General features: G+C 44.1%; 1 protein-coding gene across 3 annotated transcripts in view; it reads left to right on the top strand.

Moving 5' to 3' along the window:
* CAB39 (calcium binding protein 39) overlaps nucleotides 1–3130 on the top strand; it is a 68871-nt gene extending 65741 nt beyond the window's left edge. For all 3 annotated transcript variants that reach the window (XM_053309645.1, XM_053309644.1, XM_053309643.1), the window contains one exon: nucleotides 580–3130. In XM_053309645.1, the coding sequence (XP_053165620.1) occupies nucleotides 580–768 (189 nt within the window). In that variant the 3' untranslated portion in view covers nucleotides 769–3130. The remainder of the gene's footprint in view (nucleotides 1–579) is intronic.
* The last annotated feature ends 17357 nt before the right edge of the window (nucleotides 3131–20487 follow it).

The following is a 20487-nucleotide window of genomic DNA, read 5'->3' as shown; positions in this document are numbered from 1 at the left end:
CCTAATGCGGCTGCCCCTGTCCCCTACACCCGCTGTTGCACCAGCACCTTTAGGGTTTGGAGCACTCCCTGTACTTCAGAAGTGCTCTGTTAAATTGGAAATGTGTTGGTGACCCTCACTGATGTGTTTCCAATCTTGCAGAGCCCGTGTGTGTGCGCTCTGAACTCTAAGGGTTCTGGTGCAACAGGCAGGGAAACGGTGGTATTTGCACAAGGGCTCTTGGCATGTTCTCACAGTCCCTTGAAATGTATCCACTTGGTTAGGACATCAGCCACTGCATTTAATAATGTTGAAATGGAAGTATCTTAGTTAAATGGCAACTAGAATATGAATATTCAAATGATAACATTGAAAACTCTATCTAGACCTTAAAATCATTTGATATCTGTAAGGAATACTCTGTTATATGGTTTGAGTGATGATTGGCCCTGCTTACTATACTGATCATTGAGTATATACTGGTTGTGGACTTGAGCACCTTCTAGGCTGGCTTCTTGGAACTGAGTAAAAACCCTATATTTCTGTCAGTCTCTTCAGCTAGAGCAACTGAGCTGTACTAATCATTTTCTTTCATTGCAGGTGTTTGTAGCCAACCCTAACAAGACACAGCCTATACTAGATATTCTCCTAAAGAACCAGACCAAACTTATTGAGTTCCTCAGCAAGTTTCAGAATGACAGGACCGAGGATGAACAATTTAATGATGAGAAGACCTATTTAGTTAAACAGATCAGGGATTTGAAAAGACCAGCACAGCAAGAAGCTTAATCTCCTATACACCCCTAAAATATTAAATCCAAATTCAGCATTTGCTGTTAGATATTCAGCATCAGGCACTCTTATCAATTCATGAGGAACATTACTGCTAATCTGCTGTTCAGTGAACAGTGTTTGTTTTTCTCTTTTTTCCTTTTTTAGTCCAGGTTGACAAACCTAGCTGCTGCTTTCTTGCACAATGTGGACTTTCTTGGTATTTTGTGTCTGAATTCAAGCACACTGCTTGTTTTTAGAAGTCCTGGGCGGGGGGGAGATTACTGGTTCATAAAAGCAAACATATAGAAGATAGTGTGGGATAGGAGAGAAGGTATTAGAGTAGTTTAAGTGACGGGGTGCATGCTTGCAAATCTGATTCAATCCGTATGTTTGCACTTAACCTTATATGAGATGCGAGCACAATGTGATCTGTGCATACTTGGCACCATAGTATAAGATTGTATGCCTTGATTTAAAAAAAATGTGCAGTGCTTTATTTGTAATCAAAGGGGAAATGTATCTAAGATGTGAGCTTATTGGGATGAGCAGTTGTCTTGCAAATAAAACCGATATTGAAACATAGCAACTTCTAAAAGAGTGAAATCTCAAGAGTTCATAAGGAAAATGTATATATGCCTTTCACTGCTTAATAGGTTGGGGTTTGGGGGGGTGGTTTTTTTTAGTGTGATTTTTCTGAGACTTGAGTTGTAGACTTGGAAATACATTCTAAAGGTTTTTGTTAATTTTACTTTGAAGGCGTTTCAGACAGTAGGCTTAGCAGTGACACTTTGCATTTCATTTCAACAATGCTTGTTGGTTTCTTTTGTATATAACTCCTAGGCTGCTCATTTCTTTAAAAATGATTTAATTTGTACAGCAGAGGAATGTTAATGTATTAGTCTGTAACTTTTACCTGATACTGAGTTTTGCAAAATGAAAGCGCATATGTAATGAATACTTTGAATCACATGGAAATGCTGATTTCATATTTCTTAAATACTGCAGCATTAAAAGGAAGAGAACCCAATTTTTTCTGTATTTACTGATCTAATGGGGTGCCATCAATTAGGGTAGACTAAAATATAGAGCTGGAACCCACTAAACTGTGTTGTTCAATGTTGGCCTTATCCATTTATATTAGTGCTGTGTTCAGCCAATTGCAAATTATAAAGATTATGCTAAATTAATACCAATTTGTTTTCTTGTGGATATCTAGAGAAAATCTCTATTCCTTTCATATAGTTAATACTCAGTATGATAGATGTGAAAGTAAATAACTTATTCCCCTTTACTTCAAAAACCATAATTTCGTAACTGTCCTAGTGTCAATGTCTTGTTCCTTAATGCTGCAAACTATCAGTATTTATTTTTTAAAAAGACTGATTTTGCACCACATTTTTGTTACTGTGATCATAACAAAAAAGTCTGCTAACTATATCTAAACTATGTTATCAAAATGATATCTATTCATCTTAATAGTAGTGCTAAGATCACAACCAGCCAACTATCTGGATTAGGAGTATGAAAGTTCAAATTCTGCATGATTGAACCTGACTGAGAATGCTATAAAATTATTTATTGCTTTCTAGCCTCTTTCTGATTAAATTATTTCATAATTGATTAATCTCGATTGACATTTTAGCTAATTTTTAAAGCCTTCATGAAGGAAGTAGGAAAATAGCTCCAGCAAACAGGATTCTGGTAATTTTGGATGTCTAAACATTGCCATGCATCCTTTTAGAGGTCATAACCTGTCTTTTGCAACGTGATTTATAATGTCTACTAAAAGGAAAAACAAATCACAAGTCTCTCTTAAAATCATTTATATAGACAGGCAAAACTGGCCATGAGATGGTATTATAGTACTGACTCCTTTTTTATATTTTGGTTTATTGTAGTTGAGAGGAGGAAAATATTACTTGGCAATTTATTCTCCATTATGCATAAGGCTTCCACTTTAGCAGGGGGGACGGGGGACAGTAGAAATGCTAAAAGTTACGTTTGTGTATATACAAGAGTTAAAAGATGGACTGGATATTGGTTTTGCTTCTCTACTATTTGGCATGGGAGAAAGTGGCTCTAATTTTTTTTTTTTTTTACATTAAAACTTGGAGTGTTGGCATTCAAAAAAAGTTGTATTTAAGACCATTTGTGTGCTATTCATATTAAAAACTATTGTACTGGAAATGGTTTCTTATCTGCGTGAAGGCTTAAAGATATTACTAAAAGTTGTTTAATGTGAGTTCTTTTTGGGGGGGAAATGTATACAATGTAACACCCATGAAAGCATTTCATTTCTTCAGATGAGTGCATTTCTTATTAGAAGATCTGGCTGGCCCCATAATTTAAATTGAAATAAAATTTTGAAGAAACACAATTGTGTGTTTTTATAATATGTATTGAAAAAAGGTTCACCTGAATCTTGAGTGTTTCTCTTAAATATTTTCTGGAAAGCACATATTTGGCTGCTCACCTTAAGTGGTGCAGCGGGGAACTTGCCTAACAAGCTTGACTGACAAGCAGAAGGTTGCCAGTTCGAATCCCTGCTGGTACTATATCAGGCAGCAGCGATATAGGAAGATGCTGAAAGGCATCATCTCAGACTGCACGGGAGAAAACCTACGAAAACCACAGGGCTCTGGGCACCAGGAGTCGAAATTGACTTGACAGCATACTTTTTACCTTTACATAGTAAAAGTGTGTGTTTGGGACATAATTCAAATATCCTTTTAGATGTAAACCAAATAAGCTAATTTATGAGTGGGCATGCCTTAACTTACATATATTCCTTCTTATGAGAAAAAGTTACCACTAAAAGCTGAAGAATCACTTATATACCTATAAAATACCCTGAAGAAGTTGGCTTTGAAGTGCCAAGTTAGAAAGGAGCCTGGCTGTTTAAGATTTATGCTTCCAAGATACTAAAAGCAGAAATATGTACAGTGCACCTTGATCCTTTTAAAGCTATGTCATGGAGACAGCTGCTGAGGTGGTTGTAGGACATCATAGCTGGGAAGAAGGATTAAACTTGCTTATTTGAACCCTATTCACACATTAGGTTCAATATTTGGACAATGAGTGCATTCTTACACAGGTATAGATCTGTGCACAGGTACAGTGATTCACACATGCTGAACACAGTTAACAGCAGTACACTTCTGATCCGTACCAAGCATCTGAGGGATCTGCATTCAGACTCACTTTTAAAATGAGCTCAGTCACACAAAAGCATGTATAATGTACAGATGTCTGTACATTTGCACAACATAATGTCAGGATGGGGCTTCAATCAACAGGTAACCTGAAAACCACTACCACAATACTGCCTCGAAAACATGGCTCTACAGTGGTGTGTAGGCCTTTTTTGATACATGAACACAACCTTAACTGTGATTACTTTTGTCTGTCTTCACCTCAACCTGTTCTACTCTGACATGTTTAAAGAGAGAAGGATGGTTCCAAGTGCTAAGCTGATCCTCATTGCCATCTATCCATTTTTAAAATTACATTTATATCCCGCTCTTCCTCCAAAGAGCCCAGAGCGTTGTACATGATTGTTTGTGCTTAAGTTTATTCAAGGGTCAAAGACTGATTTCCTGTTCTTGTAGACCATGGCAATTTATTTTTATGCCACCTGATATGTGTGTCTCTAGTCTGTGTACACAACTTAAATACAAAACTAAAAACAATTTCAGGGAATAAAGTTTAAAATTAATTTCAATTTAAAATTCAATTTGCGTCAGAGGGGCAAACTGGATGGTGGCATAGCACTGTATATTAAAGAAGCGATAGAATCTCACAAGCTAGAAAACCTAAGAGGGCTGGAGTCCTCCACAGAAACCCTGTGGATGGCAATAAAAGTCCTGAAAGGAAATGTGCTGCTAGGGATGTACTATTGCCCTCCTGATCAGAACGCTGACAGTGACTGGGAGTTTCAGAAGGAAATTAAGGCATCAAAGAGAGACAGATTTCAACCCACACATAGACTGGATAAATTCACAGGTAATGACAAAGAGGCCACATTTCAAGACATGCTGAATGACTGTGCCCTAGAACAGTTGGTCATGGAACCAATCAGTGAGACTTAATTCTGAGTGGTGTACAGGACATGATACGAGATGTCAGTGTCATGGAGCCATAGTGTGATCAAATTCAATATATATGCAAGGAGAGGATCACCAAGGAAGTCTCACACAGGCACTTTGAATTTCAGAAAAGGAAACTTCTCTAAAATGAGTTTGGTGAAAAGAATACAAATCAGGAGAGTCACTTTGCTCTGGAATGCATGGAGTTTATTTAAAACTACAACACTAGAAGCCTAGTTAGAATGTATACCGGAAAGGTACCACCGAATCTGGGAGGATGCCAGCATGGCTAACAGGTAAAGTCAAGGAAGATTTAAAGGGGAAGAAGACTTCCTTCAGAAATTGGAAGGCCTGCCCAAATAAAGAAAACAGGAACACAAACTCGGGCAAAAGAAGTGAAAGGGGGAAATAAGGGAGGCAAAGAGGGTGTTTGAGAAACATTTAGCTAAAAGCACCAAGGGGGATAACAAAAATGTCTTTAAATACTTCAGAAGTAGGAAACCTACCAGGGAGGAGGTGGTTGGACCATTAGATGTTGAGGGAGTGAAAGAAATTATTAAAGAGGATATGGATATTGAAGAGAAGCTAAATGAATTCTTTGCATCTGTCTTCACCGGAGAGGATACTGATACTATATCTGTGCCAGAACTGAGCTTCTCCGGGCAGAAGCTAAAGAACAGAGTCAGATAGAAGTGACGAGATGATGTTCTAGACTGTCTGGAAAAATTAAAAAGTAACAGGGCCAGATGGCATCCATCTGAGAGTCCTTAAATAACTCAAATGTGAGATTGCTGACCTCCTTGCAAAAATATATAATCTATCCCTACAATCAGGCTCTGTACCAGAAAACTGGAAAGTAACCAATCTAACACCAATTTTCAAAAAGGGATCTAGAGGGGATATGAAAAATTACAGGGTGGGTTCCAGGCAAATTGATTGAAAGCATTCTCAAGGATAAAATTGTTAAGCATATAGAAGAACAGGCCTTGTTGAGGGAGAACCAGCACAGCTTCTGCAAAGGTAAATCTTGCCTCATTAACCTTTTGGAGTTCTTTGAGAGTGTCAACAGGTGTGTGGATAAACATGATCCAGTTGACATAGTATAGTTGGACTTGCAAAAAGCTTTTGACAAAGTTTCTCAAGGACTCTTGAGAAAACTTAGCAGTCATGGGTTAAGGGGACAGGTTAAAATGTGGATTGGTAACTGGTTGAAGGGTAGGAATAAATGGACACTGCAACCTGTGCTCTAACTTGTTCATAAATGATCTAGAAGTGAGGTGGCCAAGTTTGCAGATGACACCAAACTATTTAGGGTACTGAAATCCAAAAGAGATTGCAAGCCAACAAGATAGCAAATGCAGTTCAATATTAACAAGTGAAAAGTGATGCATACTGGAGCAAAAAACCGCTATGTCACATATACTCTGATGCGGTTTGAGCTGTCAGTGACTGACCAGGAGAGGGATCTTGGGGTCGTGGCAGACACCTTGCTGAAAGTGTTTACTCAGTGTGCAGCAGCTGTGAAAAAGACCAATTCCATGCTTGGAATCATTAGAAAGGGGATTGGAAATAAAACTACTAATATCATAATGCCCTTATACAAAACTATGGCATGGGCACATGTTCTGGTCACCGTATCTTAAGGACATTATGGAATTGGAAAAGGTGCAGAAGAGGGCAACCAAGATTATCAGGGGCGTAGAGCACCTTCCTTACAAAGGAAGGCTACAACACCTGAGGCTTTTTAGTTTAGAAAAAGGACGACTGAGTGGAGACACGATAGAGGTCTATAAAATCATGCATGGTGTGGAGAAAGTTGATAAAGAGAAATTTCCCTCCCTTGCTCATAAGACTAGAACCAGGGATCATCCCATGAAACTGATTGCCAAGAAATTTAGGACCGACAAAGGAAGTACTTATTCATTCACACAATCAACCTATGGAATTCTCTGTCACAAGATGTGGTGACAGCCAATAGGCTGGATGGCTTTAAGAGGAATTTAGATAAGTTCATGGAGGAGAGGTCTATCAGTGGCTACTAGTGTGAGGGCTATAGGTTACCTCCAGCCTCAGAGGCAAGACGCCTCTAAATTCCAGTAGCCGGGAATTAGCAGTAGTAGAGAGGGATGCCCTCTGCTGTTTTCTATCGGATTCCCAGAGGCATCTGGTGGGCCACTGTGTGAGGCAGGATGCTGGACTAGATGGACCTTGGGCCCGATGGCTTTTCTTATGTTCTTAAAATCCTAAGAAAACAGGTGTCTTGAGGGTATTTTTAAAAGTGATCTGAGATGGAGAAGCTGTTATTTTGACAGGGAGCTTATTCCTGGGGCCCAGTCCTGAGTTGCTACCAAACAATCTGGTGGCAATCGTAACCAGGCCTCCCCAGATGATCTTAATAGGCAGCAAGGTTTATGATGAAGTACCATGGACCTAAGCCATTAAGAGCTTCATAAGTTCTAACCAGCACTTTATATTTTGCTCAAACATATCGGCAGCCTGTGCAGTTCTTTTAATATCAGTGTCATGGTCCCTTCGGGTTGTCCCAGAGACCAGTCTGGCTGCCACATTCTGTACCAATTGTAGTTTTCGGCCTACATACAAAGGCAGCCCCACGTAGAGTGCATTACAGTAGTCAAGCCTGGAGGTTAACAGCAGATGTACCCCTATTTTAAGTTGAGACCTGAGTGCTGGGTGGCAGAAGAAAATTATGGGGGTGGGAGGAGACAAGAACGTAAAACACACGTCATTTTTTAATGTCATGGCCTATGCTATAAAACTTGCCTCTTTCTCTCTGCTGCCTCCTTGCCTATCTACCTACCAGAGGCAATGAAAAGGAGATAGGATTTCCCCCCCACTTGTCTAACCAAAGGCCCAGTATCTCTTGCAGTCCTACTGTACACAGCACTGAAAAGAATGTGGAGACCTTCACAATTCTTACTTCATGCTGTGTAAGGTTGTGGCTTGGCATCACTCATTCATTTCATTTCATTTCTGCTCACGGAGAGTTGAGTGTATTTCCTCCCAAGTGCATAGCCCTAACCGTCAAATGTTTCTCCTTTGCACTTATTTGACAAGAAAATAGTTTGAAAATGAGATAGCAATTTTATACTTGTAGGGTGTTAAAAAAGGACTGTGACCCTCTGGTTCATTTTGCTTTTAGCAGAAATTCTTTCCAAGGTGTATGTTTTTAACACTGGTGGAAATTAACTCTGTGTATACTATATATTACACTAATGGTAGTATTTAAACTAGGATAGGATGATTGATTAATTAATTGCCGTCAAGTCGATGTTGACTCTTAGTGACCACATAAAGTTTCTCCAGGATGATCTGTCTTTAACTTGGCCTTTAAGGTCTCTCAGTGGTGCATTCACTGCTGTCGTAATCAAGTCCATCCACTTTGCTGCTGGTCATCCTCTTCTTCTCTTTCCTTCAACTTTTCCCAGCGTTATGGACTTCTCAAGGGAGCGGGGTCTTCACATAATGTGTCCAAAGTATGATAGTTTGCCATGGTCATTTGTGCCTTGAGTGAAAATTCTGGATTTATTTATTTATTTGATTGATTTGTAAATTTATTTTAAGCAGGGAAAACTCTTGTATGTTCCCACCAGCATGCTTTTTTAACCCTCAACCCATATTTTTATTTGGCCTCCTGACTTGATGTGTCTGGCCAGTCCCATATTCTGTTGAAGCCTCTTGCCTTTGCCTGGTTTCCCCAACCTAGTAGACTTCGTTTCTGTTTCAAGTGGAGAAGACTGGATTTGACCATTAAATGTGCATCCATAGAAATGAATTCAAGACCTGACCAATATAGTTGACTTGCCCACATAGAATCTTTATAAGAATACCCTAAAAGCAATTGACTTTGAAGTGAACCTTAATGGTTGTGCCTCTTGGGGTCAAACTAGACATGACAGCAGATAGGAACATACTGAGGCGATTCTCACGATCACCCAAAGGGGGGCTAAGGGAGCATAGCCCGTTTTGGGGCAGTTGTGTGCTGCAATGGGAGCCGCGTGGCTAGCCCTCAAAAATACCCCTCACCTAAGATGAGGTCAACGGAATGAACGCTCCGTTAACCGCGCCTTTTGCTTGTGTGTTGCTGCAGTGTGTGGTGACACACGAGTAGACCCCTGACCGGGAGGCTGCAAGCAGCCTCCTGGGCTTGGGGGGTCTCTCCAGGATGTCCTGCGTGCTTGTGCAGGGCATTCTGGGACTTCCAGGGGCTGTGCAGCCCTTGATCCTTGCAGCCCCCCCCCCGGCTCTGTAACAGAGCCAGCAGTTGTGTGGGCAGCCAATCTGGCCACCAAGGGCTGCCTTCCGACCGTCTGCGGGGAGAGCGGGCTAAGCCCACTCTCCCCGCAAACCCCCTTCTGGCGAGTCTCACAGATTGTGAGACTCGCCTCACTGTCTTGCAATGACAGTGAGGCAAACCACTGGTCCATCTAGCTTGGTTTTGTCTACTCTACACTGACTGGTAATGGCTTCCCCAAAGTTCCAGGCAGGAGTCTTTCCCAGCCTTAGAGATGCCAGGGATTGAACCTGGGACCTTCTGCATGCAAAGCGGATGGTCTACCACTGAGCTGCGGCCCACAGGATCTCCTGTGTTTAATTCAAAGGTAAAACGAGCCACAGGCTATGTGTGCATGAAATAGACCAGTGTTTCTCAACCACCGGTCCCTGGACCGCTGCCGGTCCCCGAAGGCTTGAGTGCCGGTCCCTGACTGGGAGTCAACCCCCCCAAACTGAAATCAAGGCACTCACTTCCTCAATTTTGCACATGGCACGGAAGAGGAAGAGTATCACAGAGGCATGGGACCCTTCTTGTGCCTTGCCTCCATGTGCTGCTGAGATCTTCCTACAGCTACCTTATTCCCTATCTTTACAGCTTCAAACTGTATGCGGTGCGGGGGCATGGAGGAAAAAGTATGGCAGTGGGCGCCACTTGAAGGGCTGCTGGTTCTTGCATGCTCATTATTTGCAGCCAAAGGTTGGTTGATTGAAACCCAGCTGCCTGTTGTGGTCAAGGCGCCTTGAGAGGGAACGCTGTTTCCCTCTTGCATCAGTGGGGCTTGCTTGTATGTTGTTTTCATTGGCCCCATGTAGCTTTTGAATTTTTCTAATGGCCCAACATACCCTCTCCACTAAGTAATCAGAAGCACCTCCGCCCCCACCCCGCACATACTGAAGACATACTGGAGACAAATTTGTTCACCCAGGCTTTTAGATTCAGGGGTTCTCAACCTTGGGTACCCAGACATTGGTGGACTTCTACTCCCATAATCCCCAGCCATAATGGCCAAATGCCATTGTTGTTGGGGATTATGGGAGTTTAACTGAGAGACCCAAGGTTAAGAACCCCTAATATTCCATGTTTGCAAAAGATTCCAAATTTAATTATTTTAATGCTTATATTATTTTCATTCTAAACTGCCCAGAGATGCATGTTTGGGGCAGTATAGAAGTCTGATAGATAGATAGATAGACAGACTTGAAACCCCTTTACTAACTGCTGGTCCGGGAAACTGCGCATGAAGAATGTAGCGGTCCTTGAAACTCTGCACGAAGAATTTAGCGGTCCTTGACTCCAAAAAGTTTGAGAAACACTGAAATAGACTGATCCAGAGAACTGTCCTTCTGGAAAAACCATCTGAAACAGAGAACTGCAGATCTCAGGGTACCTATTGGTCAATGCGTGTGAAATCAATGGTAAGTAGTGACACATGCATCACCTTTGCCATTCTGAGAACTTTTCAAAATAAAAATATTTAATGTCTTTTTCTGGCATGTTAGTAGGCCGCAAACTCCCAGCTGTACCACTCCATTAGAAAGGTGAGATAATCTTTTAGAATGGGAAAGGGGGCTGGTTAACACTAGTGAAGCAACACCATTCCCTATAGGACGACCCTTTCATTTTATGCTACATATTGAGGCTATTCACACAATGGGAGAAAATCGGGCTAGTGGAGGCTAGCCCGATTTTCTCCCATCGTGTGAACCACCAGCTCGGCTGTGAGCCCAGTGGTTCGTAAGGTCACCTGCTACTGAACTCCTCCCCTTAAACCAGGTTCGTGGAGTGAGCGCTCTGCAAACCTGGTTTTTAAAATTGTGAGTAGCCATGGTGCGGCACCGCGCTGTGGCTACTCAAGAGGAGATCCCCGACTGGGAGGCTCAAAAGCAGTATCCTGGCTTGGGGGTCTCTCCAGCACGAGCTGCACGTTCGCACAGGGCATGCTGGAGCTTCCAGGGGCCGCACAGCCCCCATGACGGAGCTGGCAGTTGTGTGGGCGGCCGATCCGGCTGCCCTGGGCTGCCACCCTGCTTGTGTGCGGGGAGACCGTGCTAAGTCCACTCTCCCTGCTAACCCCCTGGAGGCTCTTCTCACAGATCGTGAGGAGAGCCTCATTGAGTTCAAGGCTGTGTTTCCCCTCTCTAGTATGGCATTTCTTCTTAAAAGGGGGGAAGCTCTGAACAGCATGATTTTGCTATAACATGAATATTCCTGCCCCTTCTAGCCAAGCTATCTCCCTTTTCACTGTGTGTCTGAGACTTATTTATGTGTAAAAATCATGAGTCTACCACTATTTTGATGCTAACTTGTGGTGGTGGGTTCAACACAGGCAATATCCTTTCATACAAATCTTGTCCAGTTGGATAATCAATGTTTGGCTGAGGCGTGAAAAGTCTTGGGAAAGCAATGGAGGTTGACAGTATCCAGGGACCAGCCAAGGCCTCGCACCCACTGGAGGGCTGGCTTGCACAGTCCCTGAAACCCACCCCAGTACCCCATGGAAGTGATGGTGCCAACAAACTCATGATGCCACTGCCATCACCCATCGCTCTTGGCCAATGAGAGCAGAGATCCTCCCATTCATCCTGTGGCCTTGGCAGGGTGTGCCATTGGCTGCTGGTTGAGGGCAGGAGTGGGAGGAGCTGCCCCAAGATAACAAGAGACTCACACAGTGGTAGAAGCTCCTCCTCTTCCTCCCCAGCCTGTCAGCCAATTAAGTGCAGGGTGGGTGGCAGCTCCTCTTCCTCCTAGCCTCTGAGGGTGGGGAGAAGTAGGAGGAGCTGCCGCTGGTTCCGACTCCCTTCTCCTTTCCACACAGTTACCCACACAGGGTGGGTTACTTACTACATTTACATCCAACTCTTCTACATTTATATCTTTACTTACTTACTACATTTATATCCCACTTCACTCTTACATTTATATCCCACTCTTACTTACTACATTTATATCTCACTTATCCCACTCTTCCTACATTTGTATCTTTACTTACTTACTACATTTATATCCCACTCTTCCTCCAAGGAGCCCAGAGTTATGTACATGGCTATGTTTGTTCTCACAACCACCCTGTGAGGCAGGTTAGGCTGAAAGGTAAGTGACTGGCCAGAGTCACCCAGTGAGTTTCATAACTGAACAGAGATTTGAACTCAGGTCTCCTCAGTCCTAGTCCAACACTCTAGCCACTACACCACACTGGCTCTCAGTGTGGCTTTTGGGTCTAGCGTTCCAGAGCTGCTGCGACTATTGCTTAGATACCACTTTTCAACAAAAAGTTCACAAAGCAAACTTACAAAGAAGAAGAAAAGAAGAAGGAGGTTCCCTACCCGCAAAGTGCTCACACTGAAACACTAAAGAAACATTGAGTAGACACCAGCAACAGCCACTGGAGGGATGCTGTGCTGGGGCTGAATAGGGTCAATTGCTCTTCCCATTCTCAATGAAAGGTGCCTCTTTGCCCAGTTTCCACTGAAAGTAGCATAGCTCAGGGGTGGCCATCTGGGGCTCTCCAGCAGTTGCTGGACTTCCAACTTTCATCATCCCCAGCTTTAATAAATTGCAACTGGGGATGATGGAAGTTGAAGTCCAGCAAGAGCTGGAGAACTTCAAGTTGGCCATCCCTGGCATCGCTGTTGACTTACAAATATTTGATAACAGTTACCATAAAACATGGCAAATTTCTCCCAAGGTCAGGAGAGAACACACTCTCGTAAAAACTGGATGTATCTTTAAGATTATGGCATTGGGGATTCTTGCTTGATTTCAGGTACTTGCTAAAGCGAGTAAGGGCCTAACGTAATCAATATAGGTGCATGTTCTATGAAAAGCTGAGTGTTATTGTGTTATGTCCTTGCACAGATACAGCATAGCCCGATGTCTCCTTTAGTGAATGTTTCACCTAACAAAGTGACCGATTCTAATTGCATTTGCCATTTAAAATTCAGTTATATTCATTAAAAGCAGTCTGAAACAGAGGAGAACACACCTGACCTTGGATACGAAAAACTTCTGGCTTAAGAAACCTGCTGAAATTACGATTTAGAATGAGACCATGGCATCAAAAGCTCCTGGTCTGCTAATTATGGAGGCATGTGTGTCTTGCTCTTCTTGATTAGAGGTCATCTGAGTCATTCAAATTGGTCATTTGCTTTAAAACGCCCCACAAAAAACCTTGGCAGGGATGTAAAAACAGAGGGCGATTCTGCAACAAACACTTGCATTTAGCAAAACATCTACTGTACCATAGAGAAAACTCAACAATCTATATGGGAAATGTCTACTTCCATATAGAAAAAGCAAGCACTTGTGAAGTGCTAGAGACATATGGTGCCATATTAACCATCGCAGCTTGCTGGTCTTTTGGTGCTTCACCTCTACCTAGGAATGCTGATGCCCAAACCATTCACCTCTCTCGGTACTCTACCCTTATCAAGGCACAGTCTGAGGGCACACAATGCAGCCACCTTGCTGAAGCTAAGCAGGTCTTGGTGTGGTCAGCGCCTGGATAGGAGGCCTACATCTGGGGATAGGACTGTAGCTCAGTAGTTTGCACATAGAAGGTCCCAGGTTTAATCCATGACATTGGATTAAAGATCTACCTGTTTGGCCTGGCCTTCCAGTGCTCCTAAATTGTTTTAAAGGGTCTTTGATGTTTGTGAACTGCCCTGAGCTATTTTGTAAGGGTGGTCTAAAAATCGAACAAATAAATAAATAAAATAAATAAATTGCCAGGTGGGGCTGGGAAAAACTCTTGCCCACAACCTTGGAGATGCTGCTGCCAGTCTGTGTAGACCAGGGACTCTCAACGTTGGGTCCCCAGATGTTTTTGGACTTCCCATAATCCCCAACCAAAGGCCACTGGGGCTGGGGATTATGGGAGTTGAAGTCCAATAACATCTGGAGACCCAACGTTGAGAATCCTTGGTGTAGACAATATTGAGCTAGATGGACCTATGGTCTGACTCAGTATATGGCAGCTCCCTATGTTCCTATGGAATGCTGCACCTAAGGTGCAGTGCCAAATGCTGCCTTGCCCCATACCACTGGTGGGGGCCATTCCCCTTTCAAAACAACACTTGCAGGCTTTGAAAGTGGCATGGGGGGAGTGAGACGGTTGCCAGAGGCCGCCTCTTGTGCTTCTTGCAAACTTTGCAAGGGGTGTGAGAAGAGGGCACCCTTCTTTAGGCTCTAGCTGAGGGGTAAAGTGTTGTTTTTGTCTGCTGAAACAAATACTCTCGTCATTGTGAGATTCTTCCCATGATTGGAAGGCTGGGGCATCTTGAATATTGGGAGGTGGGGTTTCAGTGTGTCGGTGCGGGTGCAGGGCTTGTGGGCACACTCTGGGGAATTCTGTATGCAAGTACAGTGTGCTCAGATTCCATAATGACTGCATAGCGATGTGCAAAAACTGTGGGAGAAAGTACATTTTCAGGAGCACTCAGGCGCTTTCCAGATTACACGCTACAACAGTTTCACTGCGTATCTGCTAAGTGTGCTTCCAAACTACCTGTGTTTTGACATCACAGTCCCTGCGTGGACAGCAAACACATATGTGCTGTTCACATATCCAATGCCTTCTTTCGGGTTTTATCTCTGCATTTCAGTGCAACACCGTTGCATGTGCGTTGCAAGAAAATAGCTGTATTTCCCTGGTTTAGGAGGGTTACAATGCTGTTTTGGCAGTGTAAGTATGGAGGGTGTGGAGGGTTCATTCAGGAACTTGACGATTTAATATCTTAATCTCCTCTCAGCTTTTGAAATGCTGGCCATGCTAGCCCACGCTAGCCATGCCCCTTGTGTCAGCATCAGATGCAGGATGATGTAGGGGGCATGGCCAGCACTGGGAAGGAGGGACATGCAGCCCTCACCCACTCCCAACCAGCATGTCGTTTGCCCTCTCTCCTTCACCCAAAGCTAGGGAGAGAAAGAAAGCACCCAGCTGGCAACAGAAGTGCCAGCTGGCAAGGACCATAGGGCCACCCAGCCTCCTTTCCCGAAGCTGGCCACATCTCCTGCTCAGCATGTGTCTAACACAGAAACAAGGGGTGTGGCCAGCACCGGGAAGGGGGCACACACCGTCCCTCACCCACTCCCAACTGGCAAGCACTTTATTCACCAGTTGGGGATGGGGGCGGAGGCATGCCCTGGCAGCTCCCCAGACCTTGGTGGCCCAGGGACATTTGTCCCCCCTTGTCCAATGGTGGCTATACTACTGGCCTAGTGCTCAGGCAGGTACATGTATTTAACACATTTTAACACCATTCCATATGTAAATGTCTGGGCAGTTCACATATGGGGAAAGACAGTCTTTCAGGCACAGGTCCTAAACTGTAAAGGGCTTTAAAGGTAAGAACCAGAACACTGAATTGTGTTTGGAAATGGACCAGCAGACAGTGATAATTTTTAATCTATTTCCCAGTAGGCTTATGAGGTCACCTGGCATTCCGTGTGGGTGTGTTTGTGTGGGTGGGTGTCCCTACCAACTTCTCAGTGCCTGGACCAATATGAATCAAACTGGGTACAGTTGTAGGAACACATAGACCTTTACCCACGAAGTCCTGAAATAAGTACAGGTGGCTTTGGTTATTCGCGGGGGTTCCATTCTTGTCTATAGGCATGAATACAGAAACCATGAATAATGAAACCATATCCATATGGGAATCTAGGGGTTAGGTTCCTAACCAAAGGGGGGGGGGAAGGGCAGGGGAAGCAAGGGAGGCAGAAATAAGAGGAGAAAAGCACTGTACCTTATTCTTCTGGTCTCTGGCTCTCCAGCAATGTCCCCACAACCCACAACCAGTCAAATGTTTAAAAAAAGATCCAAAAAATGGCTCTCTGCTGTAAAAAGACAGCTGAAAATGACACTGGAAGTCAGACAGGCGAAATTCACAGATTCACAAATTTGCAGACAGGCGAATTTCACCTATTTTTCTACCTGTGGATAAAGAAACGGAGTTTCTAAGACCCAACTGCAGATATGCAAAACTGTGATCCACGAGTCCGTGGATAATGAGGGCCACCTGTGTTATCTTTTCCTAAGACATTTCAATTTGCTGATATTGTGTTTGTCGCTTGGTGGGTTTATCCAGTCTTGGCAAAATGCTCCATCACCTAGGCAATGAAAATGGTTGCCATAGTAACCTGATGGCTGTATTACTCACCAACTCACTGTTAGCAAGCAGACAATTTCACAGAAGGTATTTAAAGCAAATAAACTTTTAGGGTAGCACGAAACCACTTTCTGTATGGTTTAAATATTTACAAATAAGACAGTTTCATAATAATGAAAGCTTTAATTTTACATTCAACTAATGCTTGCTTATTTTGATTTGTGGCCCAACCTTTTCTATGGTCCTAGGGTGAGTAACATTATCATAGACATAACAAGGATCAACTCCTATGCAGCCAGTGATCTCATGAGCTTAGTGGGGCATCTAAATTTATTTAATTTATATATTCATCAACTAAAGCTTTGTTTATAAACTGAAATGTGTTTCCTAATTAATTGGGGCAGTTGAGACTGAAGGGCACAGTGCCATAAAGATGCATTGCCTTTGATCAAAAAGACACTTTGGTATTAAAAGGTAGCAAATTATCTGCACTTTGTGGTGAAACCACTATGTTTTCTTACTAGCAACAAGAATCATAGTTAACTGAATAGTGCTCAGCTGAAATCAGCAGTGACACAATTTTTAAAACTTCAGTTTTCTATAACTAGTATTTTTAAGCCCGTTATGATAACGGGCGCTAGCTTTCTATCCCGTCTTTTCTGTCTCTCTCTCTCTCTTTCTGTCTCTTCCCCCCCCCTTGTCCCCTCTCTCTTTTTGTTTTTTGTTTTGTTGTTGTCTCTGTTTTTGTTCTTCCTTATTTTGCTTTTACTTTTTTTGGGGGGGGGATGAATAACGGCCAAAATGGCCCATGAGAAGGTGGCCGCCCCCGCCTATCACCCTCCCGCGCACCCAGCTGCCGGAGCCCACCTTACCCGCTCCAGCCCGAAGGAGAAGAGAGGAACTCGGAAACAGAGCTATTCTCTGTGTTAAGCTGCTGCCCATACTGTCGCAATGGATGCAATAGGCGTCCTTTGCGTCCATAGCGGCAGTTTGAGCAGTGACTTAGCACAGAGAGGAGCTCTGCTCGTGAGCTCCTCTCTTTTCCCTCGGGCTGGAGCGGGTAAGGTGGTCTTCAACAGCTGGGAGGGCGATAGGCGGGGGCGGCGACCTTCTCATGGGCCATTTTGGCCCTTAATCTTTTTTGGGGGGGAGCGGGGAAGGTGATTTTGGGCAGCTGGGAGGGCGGGTGAGCAGGCGGCGGCGACGGCTGTGAGCGGGCGGGGGCCTCGTTGGCGGCTTCGCCGCCACCTCGCCCAGCTTCCCTGTCCCCCGTCTCGGTCTTCCCCCGCCGCCATTGCCCTCGCCTTTTTCAGGGCGGCCGCTTCTGGTTGCCTCGGCCTCCTCTCGCCGTGCCGCAGCTCATGGCTGAGGCGGCGGCTCTGCCGCCGCCTCGGCCACTTTCCCCCGCCGCCACACACCGGCTAATGGCCGCCCGTGGCTGTGGGACACTGGTGTCTGAGGTCCTGTGTCCCTTGGGCTCTTCTGGGCCTGCGCTTCGCGTAGGCCCAGAACAGCCCAGGGAGGCAGGGACGCAGATCCCCAACGTTCCAAAGCCACGGCCACTCACTTAGCCTTTTATTATATAGGATATTGAGAGGACTTGAACTTGTTTACAATCTAGGCGATCAGCTACTGTCTACTTGACTGGGGAAGACGGAAGGACTCCCATGTCAGATTTTCAAAATAATGGTACTACCTTAGTGGAATACACAAAGGATGTTCTTTCTTCCTATATATATGGAGATATAAAATTATTCCTACCCTAGAGATTAAAAACAGCCACCTAATGATGCAGTGGGGAAATGACTTGACTAGCAAGCCAGAGATTGCCGGTTCGAGTTCTCACTGGTATGTTTCCCAGACTATGGGAAACACCTATATCGGGCAGCAGCAATATGGGAAGATGCTGAAAGGCATCATCTCATACTGCACGAGAGATGGCAATGGTAAATCCCTCCTGTATTCTACCAAAGAAAACCACAGCGCCTTCTGGTCTCCAGGAGCCGACACCGACTCGATGGCACACTTTACTTTACTTAGAGATTAAAAACACACACACACACACACACCCTAATTTTGCAGGCAATGTTGATGACACAACTAAAACAAATGAAAAACAAAGTTGGATTCTAGGTAAATGCATACTAAAATAAAGTAACTTTAATCTGTTACTCGACAGAGGGAGTGTGATTCTGCTGGTTCTTCTGGACCTCTCGGCGGCGTTCGATACCATCGACCATGGTATCCTTCTGGATCGCCTGGGGGAGTTGGGGATAGGGGGCACTGCCTTGTGGTGGTTCCGTTCCTATCTCTCGGGTAGATCCCAGATGGTGGAGCTTGGTGACAGTTGCTCCTCAAAACAGGAACTGTTATACGGAGTCCCTCAGGCCTCCATTCTGTCACCAATGCTTTTTAACATCTACATGAAACCACTGGGTGAGGTCATCAGGAGGTTTGGTGCTGGATGTTATCAGTATGCTGCTGACACCCAAATCTACTTCTCCTTTTCATCTTCAGGAAATGGCACTCATTCTCTAAATGCCTGCGTACAGGCAGTAATGGGCTGGATGAGGGAGAACAAACTGAAGCAAGACAGAGGTGCTCATTGTGGGGGCTCAGAATCTGAGCAGTGAGTTAGATCTTCCTGTGCTGGATGGGGTTACACTCCCCCGGAAGGAGCAGGTGTGCAGCATGGGAGTACTCCTGGACCCAGGCCTCACCCTGGTATCTCAGGTGGAGGCCATGGCCAGGAGTGCTTTCTATCCGCTTTGGCTGATTCAACAGCTGAGCCCATTCCTTGAAGAGGATGATCTCAAAACAGTGGTGCATCAGCTGGTAACCTCCTGGCTTGACTATTGCAATGTGCTCTACGTGGGGCTGCCTTTGTATGTAGTCCGGAAACTTCATTGAGTTCAGAATGTGGCAGCTAGATTGGTCTCTGGGGCAACCCGGAGAGACCATATGATGCCTGTTTTGAAACAGTTACACTGGCTGCGGATATGTTTCCAGGCAAAATACAAAGTGCTGGTTATTACCTTTAAAGCTCTGAATGGCTTGAGTCTGGGATATCTTAGAGAGCGCCTTCTTCTACACGATCCCCACCGCACGTTAAGGTCATCTGAGGAGGTCCGACTCCAGTTACCACCAGTTCGTTTTGTGGCGACTCAGAGGCGGGCCTTCTCTGTAGCTGTTCCCGGACTGAGGAATGCACTCCCAGCAGAAATTCACAATCTTAACTCCTTACTGACCTTCAAGAGAGCCCTTAATAACTTAAAACCCATCTGTTTGGCCTGGCTTTTCAAGGTTTTTAATTAGTTTTAATTGTTTTAATGCTAACCTGGTTTTCAGGGTATTAATTGTTCTGATAGTTTAATTGTTTTTAAGATGTTTTGTTATATTTATATTTCTGTTTTAATTGTTATTGGTTTTAATGGTTTCTGTTTTAATTGTAAATCGCCCTGAGCCATTTCAGAAGGGCGGTATAAAAACTGAATGAATGAATGAATGAATAAATAAATAAATAAATTTTAAAAAGTTGTGCTGTTGAGTCGGTGTCAACTCCTAGCGACCACAGAGCCATGTGGTTTTCTTTGGTAGAATACAGGAGGGGTTTACCCATTGCCTTCTCCCGTGCAGTATGACATGATGCCTTTCAGCATCTTCCTATATCGCTGCTGCCTGTTATAGGTGTTTCCCATAGTCTGAGAAACTTACCAGTGGGGATTCGAACAAGCAATCTCTTGCTCTCTAGGCAAGTTACCTCCCTACTGCACCATTAGGTGGCTCCTAAATGCATACTAGCAGTTCCATTAAAAAATAAATAAATCCCTACCTCCCATTGGTCTGCAGTCAGAACAAGTATAAATGAAGAACAGGTATTCTTGCTTGGACTTGCCAAGGCAAGCTGATTCATGAAAGTATCTCAGACAGGACTGCTAGTTCACACAGTGCAGGTCCTCCCTATAGCTTTACATAATTGCAATAAATTAGGAGATGAGACCGACATGGCTACTTTTGTTTGCTTCTTTTGCCACTTCTGGCTGCTGCAAGGGAAGGATTCCTAGAAGGCAAAAGGGGTGGGGCAGTGGGGCAGGAGAAGTCATGGCACATGGTACACTGTGGGACACAGACATAATGACAGCTCTTGGACTGCGTGCAAGCAGCACCACTTGCCAAGAAGGTGTGAGACTCCCAGTTAGGAAAAGTGTTGGAAGTGAAGGACTATACGCTGTCTCTTGTCTCAATGACA

This window comes from Hemicordylus capensis, chromosome 3 (assembly GCF_027244095.1).
Source record: "Hemicordylus capensis ecotype Gifberg chromosome 3, rHemCap1.1.pri, whole genome shotgun sequence".
In the NCBI taxonomy this organism is placed as follows: Eukaryota; Metazoa; Chordata; class Lepidosauria; order Squamata; family Cordylidae; genus Hemicordylus; species Hemicordylus capensis.
The sequence above is the reverse complement of the archived record's forward strand: the minus strand, read 5'-3'. Positions and strand labels throughout refer to the sequence as shown.